This window comes from Pristiophorus japonicus, chromosome 14, assembly GCF_044704955.1.
Source record: "Pristiophorus japonicus isolate sPriJap1 chromosome 14, sPriJap1.hap1, whole genome shotgun sequence".
In the NCBI taxonomy this organism is placed as follows: Eukaryota; Metazoa; Chordata; class Chondrichthyes; family Pristiophoridae; genus Pristiophorus; species Pristiophorus japonicus.
Genome location: NC_091990.1, coordinates 118,313,166 through 118,328,951, shown reverse-complemented (window position 1 = coordinate 118,328,951; position 15,786 = coordinate 118,313,166). Strand labels below are relative to the sequence as shown.

The 15,786-nt window shown below is 45.9% G+C and overlaps 1 protein-coding gene across 12 annotated transcripts in view; it reads left to right on the top strand.

Moving 5' to 3' along the window:
- ccdc73 (coiled-coil domain containing 73) overlaps nt 1-15,786 on the top strand; it is a 254,155-nt gene that overhangs the window by 103,056 nt on the left and 135,313 nt on the right. The window contains exon 2 of one of the 12 annotated variants that reach the window (XM_070899543.1): nt 11,361-11,472. The exons of the other annotated variants lie outside the window; for them this stretch is intronic. Coding sequence (XP_070755644.1) covers nt 11,361-11,472 — 112 coding nt within the window. The remainder of the gene's footprint in view (nt 1-11,360; nt 11,473-15,786) is intronic. 12 annotated transcript variants of the gene reach the window in all.

Sequence of the window (15,786 nt, the reverse complement as noted above, 5' to 3'; positions counted from 1 at the left end):
CAATGGATTGGGGGCGGAGCCAGGTCCCGGCGCTGAAAACAGTGCCGGGACTCTGCACATGCGCGCTAGAGTCTGCGCATGTGCAGAGTCCCGGCACTGTTTTCAGGCTATGTGGGAGGGGCCCGAAGCACGCCGTCCCTAGCCCTGGCCAAATGGGCTCTCTCATCGGCGGCCCACTGTGTTCCCTAAGGTAGGACTTCTATTTTTTATTTGTTATTTACTGATTGATTTTGGTGCTTTAGGTGCAGGGTTCCTTCTGTTTTTTTATTTGTTATTTATTGATTGCTTATTACTTTTTGTGCTTTGTTTGGTGCTTGATGGTGCTTTAAATGTAGTTACTTGCGCCGATTCCTTAACTCTAGGTAAGGTTTTTCTGTGCAGACAGAAGTGGCAACATACGCTGGTGTAAGTTAGTTTGGAGCAACTATTTGCTGGCCAAACACCTAAAACAGGAATAGGTGGCTGGGAATGCCCCCTTTTGGGGAAAAAAAGCTAACAAAAAAAACCTAACTAACTCACTTACACTGGCGCAAATTAAATGGCCCGAATTGCAACTAAAAAGATAGTCCAGAAAAACCAAGTTGCTCCCAAAAAAAGAGCAACTCCTGGGGAAATTTCAGCTCAATAAATATAGCATGACACATTTTGAGGTCAGTTAGAATGTAAGAAGCTAGGAATGAGAAAAGGCAGTTCTGTGTATCCGCTTCACTTTAGGGTGAAATTCTTGCTGGCACACAGTGTTAAATGGGAGTTGAATTATTTCCTCTTTTTTTGTAGCACAACATCAAGGAAGGACAACGTTATTCTCGGCTTCCTGGAGGCTTTTCTGCATTAGGGTGCGCTAAAATTATAAGCAACTGAGTGAACGATCCAAAAAGTATCTGCAAGAAAGCAGCACAGTTAGAACAGCTGCATAACCAGCCTAACTAATGTATAATGGGTTAGGGGTTGTTTAGCCCGACTGCCTGCCTCTCTTCCGTGGTTACGTTCGCGGCAGAGTGTCCCTGGAGATGGAGCACGCGGCCTTCCGCGAGATGTGGGCACCGTACATCATCACCCTCGGCAACCAAATTTTAATTTGACTGTTTAAGGTTCACAAAGTTTTATTAATTTGTCGGTTCTAGTGTCCCATTAATAAGAGGGTACTCGGCTTTAAAGCTTAATTTTAAAATAGTTGTATAATGGGCTAACCAAACAAATTCTGGGATCAATTGACAGTGAGCACAGCAAGTGTAAACCTAGGTTAAGCAATGACCAACTTGCAACTCACAAACATGCCACGACATGGAGCTCATTTTATTTTTTATAATTATGATATATCCATATATGCCAGTCAAAGTAAATTACAGTGATTGGACCTGTTCTTCTTTAGTAGCTTTAGCAATTTAATCCAAATTGGAATTGCAACACAAAGAAAGGTAATGAAGTTTGTTGAGAGCTGGTTAAGCCAGCTCAAAAAAAAAAGAAAACCTAGAAATATATGGGTGAGAAAGATTGAAAACTTGTTGTCATTATTCAGTTACTTACAGCTGACAATTGCAAAACACTGAGCTCCAAAACATTCAGTAGCCAAGGTACTGTACGTTCAGATAAACTATTCAGTTGGCTGTAAACATTGCTGTAGCCTGAAATGCCTCTTTGCTGATGTGTATCCCCCCCTCCTCATTGTTCGCCTTGCAGGAAAAGGTTACTTTTAGCAGAAAGCACCAAGCCAAATGGGTGGTGGGGTACAGCAAGTCCAACCTCTCACTCCAGTCAAGGAGGCTGTAATGCAGGTCATTGGCTGAATGTCTGTGCACGGCATGGGTGACGCACAAGTTGAAGGAGGCATTCCTGGTCCATACAGTTATAATTGTATCATCTTCTGCAAATGTGTTTTAGCAGGTGTAAAACAGTGATTTTCATGATGTGTGTATTGTGTACACACTAAGGGCTGGAAATTCAGTACTGCCCACTTTGAGGCTGTGAGGCGCCGGAGCGCTACCTTTAGCGCCGGACGATGTCTACAGCCTCAAAGTGGGATATTCAGGTGTGTCGCCCCAAGAGGAGAGTGGAGCACTAAGAGAAGCGTTCCATACTCCCCTGATGGTGCTAACGGAGCGATAGCGCAGGAGGCCTACTCAATTGAAGCAGAAAAAAAATCCCTGTGAAAATTTCAATAAACTGCACCTAAACTTTCCATGACGGCAACAAATAAATAGAAGTTGAAAAATTTAAATTTTATCACTTACCTTGCACTCCGGACGATATCGCCCCGGGCTCGACGCTGTACCTACTGCTTTCCCCCGCCGGTCTCAGCACCAGGCGCTACTGTTGGTGAAAGAGTAAATTTTGCAAACAAGTGACTACGGAGGCGTTGCACGCTCAGCACAAACTGCTGGCACCGCCGCTAAACCTTTACGAAGTTCGCAGCAGGAGCTTACAGTGCGGCGCTCGGGCGGTAGGTGTTTGGCGGCCCCTTAGCGCCCCTCTCTGCGCTAATGGTGGCGCTAAACAGTCGAATTTCTAGCCCTAAGAGCTTACCTAACTATGCACAAGTACTTAACATGTGCTGTTTTATTGCAACAAATCTCACCACAGCATTCAGCAAACATGAACCAGGCATAAGCCCAGTGATAAAGATTTCCTAATATGGTGTTTAATCAGCGGGCATGCTCTTCTGCTGGCCCATTGGCCCTGCCGACCCTGACAAAGCTCCTGGGGTCAGTGTGTTAGCATAATTGTAAGCAGGTGCCCATTGGGAACCTGCCAGCGATTAGGTGGATTTCCATGGGGGAGGGTCAGAAACTGCAATGCTATGACGGGATTTCAAGTCCTGTAGCAACCTAAAGGGGACTGGCAGCAAATACAACCTGGGAGATGAGGTGAAAAATCATGACAACCATAAGACCTGCAGGAAGCAGAGCTTCAAAATTAACTGGAGGTGGAAGTACTCTTGAAACCAATGAGGACAAGGCGGGCAGAAATCTTGAGACACAGGGCAAGCGACTATCTCTCGCCATGTTGAGGGTATAGTGGAGCGGAGGTGGCTGAAGCAATTAGTGCCACTTCTACAAATCCTAATCAGCAGTGCTGCAGTAAAACATTTAGCGACTTGACTAGATGTCTCAGTGGTGTATGTGTTGCCAATATAGACATTGTGAAGCAGCAATGCTCACACATTTGCCAGTCTATCGACACTGAACTGTCTAAACAGTAATACATAAAAATCTCGCATTGTTGCAAGACAAATTTGAGCTTACCGCCTTCTAGTGGCCTCCACTTTATGTCCTAATTGCTGGCCCACCGACACTTGTTTTCTGGGCCTTGCGCTCAATGTAAGGAAGAGCAGGATGACGGCAAATCTGAGGATGTTGTCAAACCATGATCCTTCCCTCAAATTACGACACTCTGCTTCCTTTGTAGCGAGACTCAGTGACCGACTCTCTTTGATGAACTCAAACCTATCCAACTGCTCAACTACCTTGTCCCTGATGATAGATGCCTGCAATTTCCCCATAACTGATGCTTAACTGATCGGTCCGTAGTTTCCTGGCTTCTCCCTCCCTCCTTTCCTAAATAATGATGTGATATTTGTAACCTTACAATCCAAAGGCACAATTCCCAAATCTAGAGAGCTTTCTAAAATCACGAGTAATGCTCCTGCAATTTCCACACTTATTTCATTTAAACTATTTCTTCCACCGTGAAGACTCGGCCTTCAGCAGTAACACAGGAACAGGTGGGTGGTAATCAAATTGTTGCTAGTTCTTTGCCTCTGGGCAAGTGACAGGAGCAATACCAGTATGCACACCTCCCCCCGGTCAAAGTACAATAGGCGGCCGCTGGATGTTAGGCAAAATAGTCCGAGCCTGCAATATGTTGAGGTAAGTGATCAATGGAATCACAAGCAGGTCTTCCGGAGACCTTTTGGGATACCTTCACATCTCCTCCTTCTAATAGTAAATTCTTTAAGAACAATATATTAGAATGACCATGATATACTAGTATCTGTAGCACAAGGGCAAAATGCACTGCAAAATGCACTTTAAACACACATGATACATTACTGAAACAATTCCTCAGCACATCATTGTTTTCTTTCAAAATTAATGTTTGAGTTATCAGTAGTAATAAGGAATGGTACACAACTCCCCGCTACCCCCTCCGTCCCAGCGAATATACCTAATAAAACAGAAAAACAGGCCTCGACAGAGGAATTTCTCAATTAAAGTGATGTGCAACTGTGCTGCTTCCTGAAGACCCTGCTCCTTCCTTTTCCTCCTCCTCTTCCTTTGACTTGTTTCTGCTCTTCATTGAGAACCAGGTTATTTTTATCTCGACAGCTGTGTTGTGCGGTACACAACTACCATTCTGCAAATTCTCTCGGATAGTTTGTAATTTACTTGCTGGTGCACTCCAAAATGTCCAAACCATTGTTTCAAGGGGCCGAAATTCGGTGGTTAGCGCCACCCGTTAGTGTCGGAGAGGGCCGCTAAACACCTACCGACACAGCAGCGGCTACGGGCTGTCCTCGTCTCCTGAAAACTTCAATGAAGGGATGGGGCGGTGCTAAGAGGCACTCTAGTGCCACCCATGTGGTGACATCGTCGAGCATGCAACATCCCCTTGGCTGATCGGCGGCAAAATTTAATTGGATCGCCTGCTTTACCTAATAAAACACCACGGGAAAAATGATCCAACCGTGGCTAACAAGAGAAATTATAGATAGTATTAGGTTAAAGGAAGAGGCTTATAATGTTGCCAAAAAGAATAGTAAGCCAGAGGATTGGGAGGATTTTAGAATTCAGCAAAGGAGGACCAAGGAATTGATAAAGAAAGGGAAAATAGAATATGAGAGTAAACTAGCGAGAGACATAAAAACAGACAGAAAAGCTTCTATAGATATGTAAAAAGGAAAATATTAGCAAAAGTAAACATGGACCCCTGACAGGCTGAGATAGGAGAAATTATAATGGGGAATAAGGAAATGGCAGAGAAATTAAACAAATACTTTGTGTCTGTCTTCATGGAAGACACAAAAATCTTCCCAGAAATAGTGAAGAACCAAGGGGCTGGCAAGAATGAGAAACTGAAAGAAATTAATATCAGTAAAAAAATAGTACTGGAGAAATTAATGGGACCGAAAGTCGATAAATCCCCTGGACCTGATGGCCTATATCGTAGAGTTTTAAACAGGTGTCTATAGAGATAGTGGATGCATTGGTTGTCATCTTCCAAAATTTCATAGATTCTAGAATGGTTCCCACAGATTGGAAGATAGCTAATGTAACCTCACTATTTAAGAAAGGAGGGAGAGAGGGAGTTAGCCTGACATCAGTAGTAGGGAAAATGCTAGAATCTATTATTAAGGATGTGGTAACAGGGCACTTAGAAAATAATAATAGGATTGGGCAGAGTCAACACGGATTTATGAACGGGAAATCAGGTTTGCCAAATCTGTTATAGTTTTTTGAGGTTGTAACTAGCAGAATAGATAAGGGGGAACCAGTGGATCTAGTGTATTTGGTTTTTTAGAAGGTATTTGATAAGGTGCCACACAAGAGGTTATTAAACAAAATTAGGGCTCATGGGATTGGGGATTGATTAACAGACAGAAAACAGAGGAGGAATAAACGGATAATTTTCAGGTTGGCAGGCTGTAACTAGTTGGGTACCGCAAGGATCAGTGCTTGGGCCTCAGTTATTCACAATCTATATCAATGATTTAGATGAGGGGACCAAATGTAATATATCCAAGTTTGCTGATGCTGCAAAGCTAGGTGGGAATATTAAATTGTGACGAGGATGCAAAGAGACTTCAAGGAGATATAGACAGGTTAAGTGCGTGGGCAAGAACATGGCAAATTGAATATAATGTGGTGAAATGTGAAGTTATCCACTTTGGTAGAAAAAATAGAAAAGCGGAGTATTTTTTAAATAGTGAACGATTGGGAAATGTTGGTGCTCAGAGGGACTTGGATGTCCTTGTACACAAATCACTGAAAGTTAACATGCAGATACAGCAAGCAGTTAAGAAAGCAAATGGTATGTTGGCCTTTATTACAAGAGGATTTGAGTATAACAATAAAAATGTCTTACTGCAATTATATAGGGCCCTGGTGAGACCACACCTGGAGTATTGTCTGCCTATTTGGTCTCCTTACCTAATGAAGGATATATTTGCCATAGAGAGATTGCAACAAAGGTTCACCAGACTAATTCCTAGGATGGGGGGATTGTCCTATGAGGAGAGATTGAGTAGACTAGGCCTACATTCTCTAGAGTTTAGAAGAATGAGAGGTGATCTCAGTGAAACATACAAAATTCTTACAGGGCTTGACAGGGTAGATGCAGGGAGGATGTTTCCCGTGGCTGGGAGTCTAGAGCTAGTGGTCACAGTCTCAAAATAAGGGCCATTTTGGACTGATGAGTAGAAATTTATTCACTCATAGAGCTGGAATTCTCTACCCCAGAGGGCTGTGGAGGCTCAATCTTTGAGTATATTCAAGACAGAGATCTATAGATTTTTGAATATTAAGGGAATCAAGGAATATGGGATAGTGCAGGAAAGTGGAGTTGAGGTAGAAGATCAGCCATGATCTAATTGAATGGCGGAGCAGGCTCGTGGGGCAGAATAGCCTACTCCTGTTTCTTATGTCCTTATGCCCTTATATTTATCAAACGCTTTTTGGAAGCCCATGTACACCACATCAACCACATTGCCCTCATCAATCAACTCAATCAAGTTAGTTAAACACGATTTGCGAAATCCATGCTGGCTTTCCTTAATTAATCCACACTTGCCCAAGTGACTGTTAATTTTGTCCCAGATTACTGGGCCCAAGTTTCGGCCTCAGTTGCTCCTGATTTTTTTGGAGCAACTGGTGTAGAACGGAGTATCTTTGAAATTCAAATTCTCGGCATTTAGTTTGCTCCAGTTCTAGTCAGTTAGAACAGTTTCACTTTGGAACAGAATTTTTTTTTCAAAAGGGGGCATGTCCGGCCACTTACGCCTGTTTTCAAAGTTTCGGCAGTGAAAACTTACTCCAAACTAACTTAGAATGGAGTAAGTGAAGATTTTTGTACGCTCGAAAAAACCTTGTCTACACTTTAGAAAATCAGGCGTAGGTTGCAAATTAGGCGTAGGGAATGAGGTGGGGGGGGCGGGGGGGGGGAAGGGAAGTCATTAAATTCGACAATCAATCCTTAGTTATACTTATACAAATAAATCCAACCTGAATAAAAATTTATAAGCAAAGAAAAGATTAAATAAACCATGTTCCTACCTGTGTGAAACAGCAGCAGCAGTAGCTGCTGTGCTTCAGGCAGGCCTTTCATGTTGGAGACAGGCAGGGGTGTGGCGTCAGTGTCTCGACGGCAGCCCCAACAGCGTCAGCAAGCAGCCTTCGAGCTGAGCTGCAGTGCTGCAGGCAGGCCTTCATTCTGTTAGTGGCTGGCTGGCAGCCGAAGGATCAACACCGGACGCACGCAGCTTTTCAAGGGGTTGAGGCCATTTGGCCATGGGATAGGAGCGGCGTCAGTGGCTGGCCGGCAGCCGAAGGATCAACACCGGACGCACGCAGCTTTTCAAGGGGGCTGAGGCCATTCGGCCATGGGATAGGAACAGCGTCAGTGGCTGGCCGGCAGCCAAAGGATTAACACCAGACGCACGCAGCTTTTCAAGGGGGTTGAGGCCATTCAGCCACGCTTAAGGGGCGGCGTCAGTGGCTCGACGGCAGCCGAGTCCTTTTAAAAATGGCCGAGTGCCAATGTTTGTTTGACACTGCGCGTACGCGCACGCTCCAACGCGCACGCGCAGGGTTGCCGGCACCACGTTGGCTCATTTAAATTGGACCCGCCCCCACTACTTACAGAATCGGTGCGAGTGTTTGGCCCCCCCGCTGTGAAGAGCGCGCCGCGCCAAGCTGAGATCGAGCTCCGAGGAGCTGGAGAATATCGAAGTTTTTTTCTACCGCACTTTTAGGTGCGAAGAACAGGCGTCCAGCTCGGAGGTGCACCGTTTTCGGCGCGGGCCGAAACTTGGGGCCCTTGTTTCTAAAAGCTTGCCCACTACTGAGGTTAAACTGACAGGCCTGTAGTTGCTGGGTTTATTCTTACATCATTAGTTTATTTTTAATGGTTTAATGACTGCTGAAATACAGAGGAGTTTTATGTAAATTTGTTAATTGTTTCTCCACTGATATTGCAAATGGTAATTTGCAAGCTACAGTTATTATGGTGGGATGCGAGCCGTAAGCTCGGCGCTGAGCTGCGCCCTTCGGTGAGATGGTGAGAGATCTGAGGCATGGAAAGTGGGGGTGAGAGATTTGAGGTAATGCTTCCCTCTCCCAGGTATTAGTTCCTGATTGAGGGCAGGCATTGGGATGGCCAGAGGTCCACTTCATGGTAGGAGGAGAGGTCAGAGAGGCCGCCACCATTGTGCACACCACGTAGTTGCCGGGATCTTCGCAGCTGAGTGGGGCCAGCAGCTGGAGGGGGGGGGCGCAGAACGTCGCCGGAGGGATGGAGGCCCGAGCGTCGCTGGAGAGATGGAGGCCCGAGCATGAGGGCAGAGAGTGAAGGTAGGGTCCACACCTATGGTCGGAGCTGGTCGGAGGCTCACCGGAGGCCATCGGGGATCGGGTGAAGCAGCTGAGTCAGCCACGTCCAGTGGGGAGCGAAAGGCTTGGTAGCAGGAAGGTCCAGGTGGAAAGTCTTGGCAGCAGGAAGGTCGTTCTGGAAGGTAAGTCCGATGTTCATTGTCAACATCTTCACCAAGGCGTACGAAAGCATGGGCCTTACACTAAACGTCCTTAAGACAAAGGTTCTCCACCAACCTGACCCCGCCACACAGCACTGCCCCCCCTGTCATCAAAATCCACGGCGCGGCCTTGGTCAATGTGAACCATTTTTCATACCTCGGGAGCCTACAATCAGCAAGGGCAGACATTGATGATGATGTCCAACACCGCCTCCAGTGTGTCAATGCAGCCTTCGGTCGCCTGAGGAAGAGAGTGTTTGAAGACCAGGACCTCAAATCTGGCACCAAGCTTATGGTCGACAGGGCACTAGTGATACCCGCCCTCCTATATGGCCAAGAGACGTGGACACCTCAAAGCGCTGGAGAAGTACCATCAGTGCTGCCTCTGCAAGATCCTGCAAATCCACTGGGAGGATAGATGCACCAACATCAGTGTTCTTGCTCAGACCAACATCCCCACGACCGAAGCACTGACCACACTCGACCAGCTCCATTGGGCGGGCCACATCGTCTGCATACCCGACACGAGACTCCCAAAGCAGGCGCTCTACTCGGAACTCCTGCACAGCAAGCATGCCCCAGGTGGGCAGAGGAAACTTTTCAAGGACACCCTCAAAGCCTCCTTGATAAAGTGAAAAATCCCCACCGGCACCTGGGAATCCCTGGCCTAAGACCGCTCTAAGTTTTACGGATGTTTAGTGTAAGGCCCATGCTTTCGTACGTGGAGATGTTGACGATGAGCATCGGACTTATCTTCCAGATCGACCTCCCTGCTGCCAAGACTTTCGACCTGGAAAAGCATCCGGGAGGGCATTGAGTACCTCCAGTCTCGAGAGCATGCAGAAATCAAGCGCAGACAGCAGAAGGAGCGTGCGGCAAACCAGACTCCCCACTCACCCCTTCCTTCAACCACTGTCTGTCCCATTGTGACAGAGACTATAATTTCCGTATTGGACTGTACAGTCACTTGAGAACTCGCTTTTAGAGTGGAAGCAAGTCTTCCTCGATTTCGAGGGACTGCCTATGATGATGATGATGATTATGGTGCATTGTGTATATTTTTGTTCAAAATATCCAAAATATTATCATAAAGTGGATTAAAAATAGAATCCAGTAGGAATGTTAGTAAGATTAAAAAGAGATAAATTTTGTTTTAAAAGCCTTGGGTTGAATGTATAGCATGTTTTAATCTAACTGGTTCATTTTGAGGGGAGTTAATTTGCCAGTTGTAGGAGTGGGTACAAATCCAGATGGACACTGGTTTTCAGTTTATTGATGGAAACTCCAGTCTTGCTGTTTGATCCTACTTTTCTATAACCTGATGTGTAATTCTTAAATTGTATTATCTAATATAAATAAAAAGCAAAATATTGCAGATGCTAGAAGTTTGAAACAAAAACCCAAAGTACCTGAAGCACTCAACAAGTCAGGCAGCATCTGTAATTGGCCCGGATTTTGCTGTAATAATAACGGCGAAGATATCGGCACTCACCATATTACAGGGTAAATCTGACATCAGCTTCTGGCGTCCTCACGCGCGCAATTAAATACGGACATCCAGATGTTGCTGCTCCTTCACGGGGTGCGCTGTTGCAGTCCTTGCAAATAGACTCAGCATTGAACTGACTGCAATGGGGTGAACTTGTTGTACTTGCCTGCTAGTTCCACACTAAAAAGAGCTGAAAAAGTTAAGAGCCGTTGCGTTCAGATTTTAACGATTTGGTAAGTGATAATTACTGTGGAACAAACTCTCTGGCCCTGAAAAATTAATTTTAAAAGTGTGGAGTCTCATTCCCTTAGAAGAAAATAAGTGCTGGAGATTTTTTTTAAATTACAATACTTTTTTTTGTCTCTTTTATCTCTCTCCCTTATCTGTAGTTCCCAATCTTTATTTTGCTTTTTGTACATCATTTAAATCTAATATATATTTCCTGCTTTATACTTCATGGTTTGGACTCTGTGGGGTGGAAATTCGGTCGTGCCTCTTTTGCGTCGTTAATTCAGACAGAGCGGTAAATTTTGCATCGGGAAATGGTTTGCGTCTCCAGCTGCAAAATTCATCAGCTAGGCCCTGAGTGTGGAGCGGAGCACTAAGGGAGGCGTTCCACACCTCTTAGGGCGCTAGGCTGGCTGAACAACTGAAAATCCTGAGCTAAACAGCCGGCCTCGGAGCGCTCTAAGAGAGGCTTTCCTGGAAGAAAATAAATTGGCATTCTGATGCCACATCAAATCACCAACAAAAAAAAAACAATCACACTTACCTCAGGTAGACATGCCTTCCCTCACTGCAGCCAATACAGCTTGGACCGCCATCTTTTACAGGCGGTCCCATGCATGTGCAAAACAAATTTTGAATCACTGTCACAACCAGGGGTGTTGCACACAGGCTAGCCTCTCCTGCTGGTTCTGCTCCATGCCCCTGCAAATTGGCACCGAATTTCCCGGAGGGGCGCTGGAAGCTGGTTGCCCGCCCGGAAGTGATTTCCGCCACCATTACCGCCCCTCCAGGGTGCAAACAGAGGCGAGAACATACCGAAAATTCAGCCCAGTGTGTCTTAGTGAGGCTTCATCAATTTAATTGGTTGAAGAGCCTTGCTGTTGTTTTTCCTACTTGCAGACTCTACAGATTTCCTGTAGAGGGCACCACATTGAAACAGACGTTGGATTCGGGAAAATCTCCACTGACAAACCCGTGAAAAGTCTGTGGGCAACAGTCAGCGAGGTGAACGGTGAGTGCTGTTTCTTCGCCACTGAGAGCAAAATTTGGGCCAATATCTCGGCCTTGAACCCTTTGTTGGAACTTGACGGTAGCATCCTAGTAAATCTCCTCTGCACCCTCTCTACTGTAATCACGTCCTTCCTATAATATGGCGACCAGAACTGCACGCAGTACACCAGCTGTGGCCTAACCAATGTATTATAACATTTAAGCATAACCTCCCTGCTCTTATACTCTATGCCTCAACAAATAAAGGCAAGCATTCTGTATGCCTTCTGTCATGTATGTATGCTTGGGTTTACTAGCCACCAGGTGGCGCCACTGTTGGAGGTCATTGGGCTGTGCGCATGTGTGCGGCACAGGTATAAAATGCCAGCCACTTTGGGCCCTAATAAAGTAGAGCCATGTTTGTACCTGTTCAGAGTTTACAGTATTCAGTCTATTGAGTTATTGCATACACAACATTTGGCGATGAGCTAACAAGAACCCTCGCATGCAAAAATGAACACAATTGGAATTCTGGAGCGATTTGTAGAGGGAGAAGATTGGGCAGACTTTGTAGCCCGCTTGAACCAGTACTTCGTGGCCAACAAAATGGCGAAAGAGGCAAACGCAGTTCAGTGCTGGCCGGTCCTCCTCACGGTTTGCAGTCCGAAAATCTATGGAATCATAAAGAATCTCCTCTCGCCCTTAAGTCCAACAGACAAGGACTATGAAACATTGTGTGCTCTGGTACGTGACCATCTCAAACCCGATGAAGGCAGCATCATCTCAAGATATCGATTCTATATGCACGTTCGTTCTAAGGGCCAGGATGTATCGGAATTCGTTGCCGACCTAAGACGTCAAGCTGGACCGTGTAAGTTCGAAGCTGCATTGGCAGACATGCTGCAGGACTTTGTAATCGGCATCAACCACGAGGTGATCCTGTGTAAGCTACTGGCGGCGGAGACGCTGGATTTGAGCAAGGCCATCACGATTGCCCAATCATGCATGATGACGGACAAATGCTTAAAGCAGATATCATTGAAAAATCGGAACTCGGCAAGTACTGTAAATTAGATAGTATCGTCGTTTGGCAGAGCTGCATATGGCAGAGCCTACCCGACTGCGTACACGAAACCTGTGGCTGCTCAAAGTCCGCCAACGTGAATGAATCCGAAATCACCATGTTGGCGTTGTGGGGGAAATCATCGGCATCATCAAGGTCGGTTTAAACAGTATATTTGTAAAGGCTGCTCGAGAGTGGGGCACATATGTCCGCAACTGAGCAAGCGTGCTGCGACACACCACGTGGAGGATGATGACCAGTCTAGCGTGGATCCGGATATGCAATCCGAGATACCAGAGGAGAATGTGTATGGACTGTATTCGTTCCTAACAAAGAGCCAACCGATAAAGATTAATGTAAAACTTGATGGCGTGCCGGTATCGATGGAATTGGACACGAGTGCGAGTCAATCAATAATGAGCCAGACGACATCCGACAGGCTGTGGGATACTAAGGCTGTGAGGCCTAAGCTGAGTCCAGTCAATGCAAAGTTGCGTATATACACTAAAGAACTCATAACGGTGATTGGCAGTGCAGTAATCAAGGTGTCGTATAATGATGCGCTTCACGATTTACTATTATGGATTGTTCCAGGCAATGGTCCAACGCTGTTCGGCAGGAACTGGTTAGAAAAAATCAAATGGAACTGGAACGAGATCAAAGCATTGTCGGAGGAGGAGGAGGAGGAGGATACTCCATGTGTTCAAGTGCTGAGCAAGTTCTCCTCGCTGTTTGAACCAGGCATCAGCAGTTTCACAGGAGCCAAGGTGCAGATCCACGTGGACTCGGATGCAAGACCAGTCCATCATAAAGCTTGGGCAGTTTCATACATGATGAGGGAGAAGGTCGAAATCGAACTGGACAGACTCCAGCGTGAAGGGATCATATCACCGGTCGAATTTAACGAATGGGCCAACCCCATTGTTCCCGTGTTGAAAAGTGATGACACTGTCAGATTTGTGGAGACTACAAGGTTATAATCAACCGAGTTTCGAAACACGATCAATACCCGTTACCGAAGACTGATGACCTGTTTGGAACGCTAGCCGGGGGGAAGTCGTTCACAAAACTGGATCTGACATCGGCCTACGTGACACAGGAGCTTGTCGACACATCGAAGAAACTTACGTGCATCAACGCTCAAAGGACTGTTTATCTACAACAGGTGCCCTTTTGGAATTCGCTCGGCTGCAGCCATATTTCAGAGGAATATGGAGAGTCTACTGAAGTCCGTCCCCAGAACTGTCGTGTTCCAAGATGACATACTGGTCACAGTTCGTGACTCCACCGAACATCTGAACTACCTGGAAGAGGTTCTATATTGTCTGGACAAAGTGAGACTCAGACTGAAATGCTCGAAATGCATCTTCATGGCACCGGAAGTCGAATTCCTGGGGAGGTAAATTGCTGCTGACGGTATCAGGCCTACGGACTCAAAAACCAAGGCCATCAAAAATGCACCCAGGCCTCAGAATGTGACGGAGCTGTGTTCGTTCCTTAGTCTACTCAACTACTTTGGTAATTTCTTACCTAGATTGAGCACCTTATTAGAGCCACTGCACATGCTGCTAAGAAAAGGCGACAACTGAGTTTGGGGTGCGTCTCAAGATAGAGCTTTTGAGAAAGCTACTAATCTGCTTTGCTCTAACAAGCTGCTGGTACATTATGATCCGTGTAAGCATCTAGTATTGGCCTGTGATGCTTCGTCATATGGAATTGGTTCCATGCTCCAACAAGCTAATGAGTCGGACACATTACAACCTGTTGCATATGCTTCCAAAAGTTTGTCAAAGGTGGAAAGAGCCTACAGCATGGTAGTGAAAGAAGCACTAGCCTGTGTGTATGGGGTTAAAAAGATGCATCAGTACCTGTTTGGTCTTTGGTTTCCAGTTCAAACGGATCACAAGCAACTCATTTCATTGTTGTCAGAGAAGAAAGGTATCAATCCCAATGCATCCTACCGCATCCAGAGGGGCGCTGACATTATCTGCCGATGATTGTCATTCGCTATAGACCTGGCACTGAAAATTGTGCCGATGCATTGAGCCATCTGCCGTTGCCCACACTGGAGGTGGAAACGCCACAACTGTCAGACCTACTGTTAGTCATGGATGCTTTTGGAAGTGAAGGAATCCCTGTCACGGCCCAACAAGTTAAGACCTGGATCAGCCAGAACCCGATATTATCGGTTGTGAAATGTTGTATCCTTAGTGGTGATTGGTCTGCCATACCCAAGCAAATGTGTGAGGAGACCAACCCTTACATCACAAAGACGAACTATCCATTCAATCAGATTGTATACTGTGGGGTAATCGTGTTGTTGTGCCCAAGAAAGGCAGAGAGAAATTTGTGCATGATCTACATAGCACGCATCCCGGTATTGTCATGATGAAAGCCATTGCCAGGTCTCATGTATGGTGGCCTGGAATTGACTCTGATCTGGAATCATGTGTGCATCAGTGCAAAACTTGCATGCAGCTTAGTAAAGCACCAGTGGAATCGCCACTGAGTCTGTGGTCGTGGTCATCTAAGCCAGGATTTAAATTGTCTTTGTAGGCCCCTTCCTGGGAAAGATGTTCTTAGTTGTTGTGGATACTTATTTTAAGTGGATCGAATGTACAATCATGTCATTCAGCACACCTACAGCTACCATTGAGAGCCTTCGTGTCATGTTTGCTACGCATGGTCTGCCTGACATCATTGTAAGCGACAACGGATCTTGCTTCACCAGTATGGAGTTTCAAGAGTTCATGAAACTCAATGGTGTCAAACATGTGAGGTCAGCACCATTCAAACCCCCATCCAATGGACAAGCAGAGCGTGTGGTCGAAACCATCAAGCAGAGTATGAACCGTGTAACTCAAGGTTCACTGCAAACTCGCTTGTCACGCATATTGCTTAGTTATAGGACAAGATCCCATACGCTTACCGGGGTCTCCCCTGATGAACTATTGATGAAGAGAGGTCTCAAGACCAGGCTCTCTCTCGTCCACCCTGACTTGAATAATCGTGTCGAATACAGACGTCAAAGTCAGCAAGGGTATCATTATCGTGCTACTGTGTCACGTGACATTTCTATCAATGATCCTGTGTATGTACTAAATTATGGTCAAGGTCCCAAATGGAGCTGCGGATGGACTCACTCTGGAGCATGCGCGATGCTGAGAATGTTGTGGATAGCACATTTAGTGAGTTGGTCACACCGCAGGTAAGGGTTAGGACAGATAGTGAATGGGTGACCAAGAGACAAGGCAAGAGCAGGAAGGTAGTGCA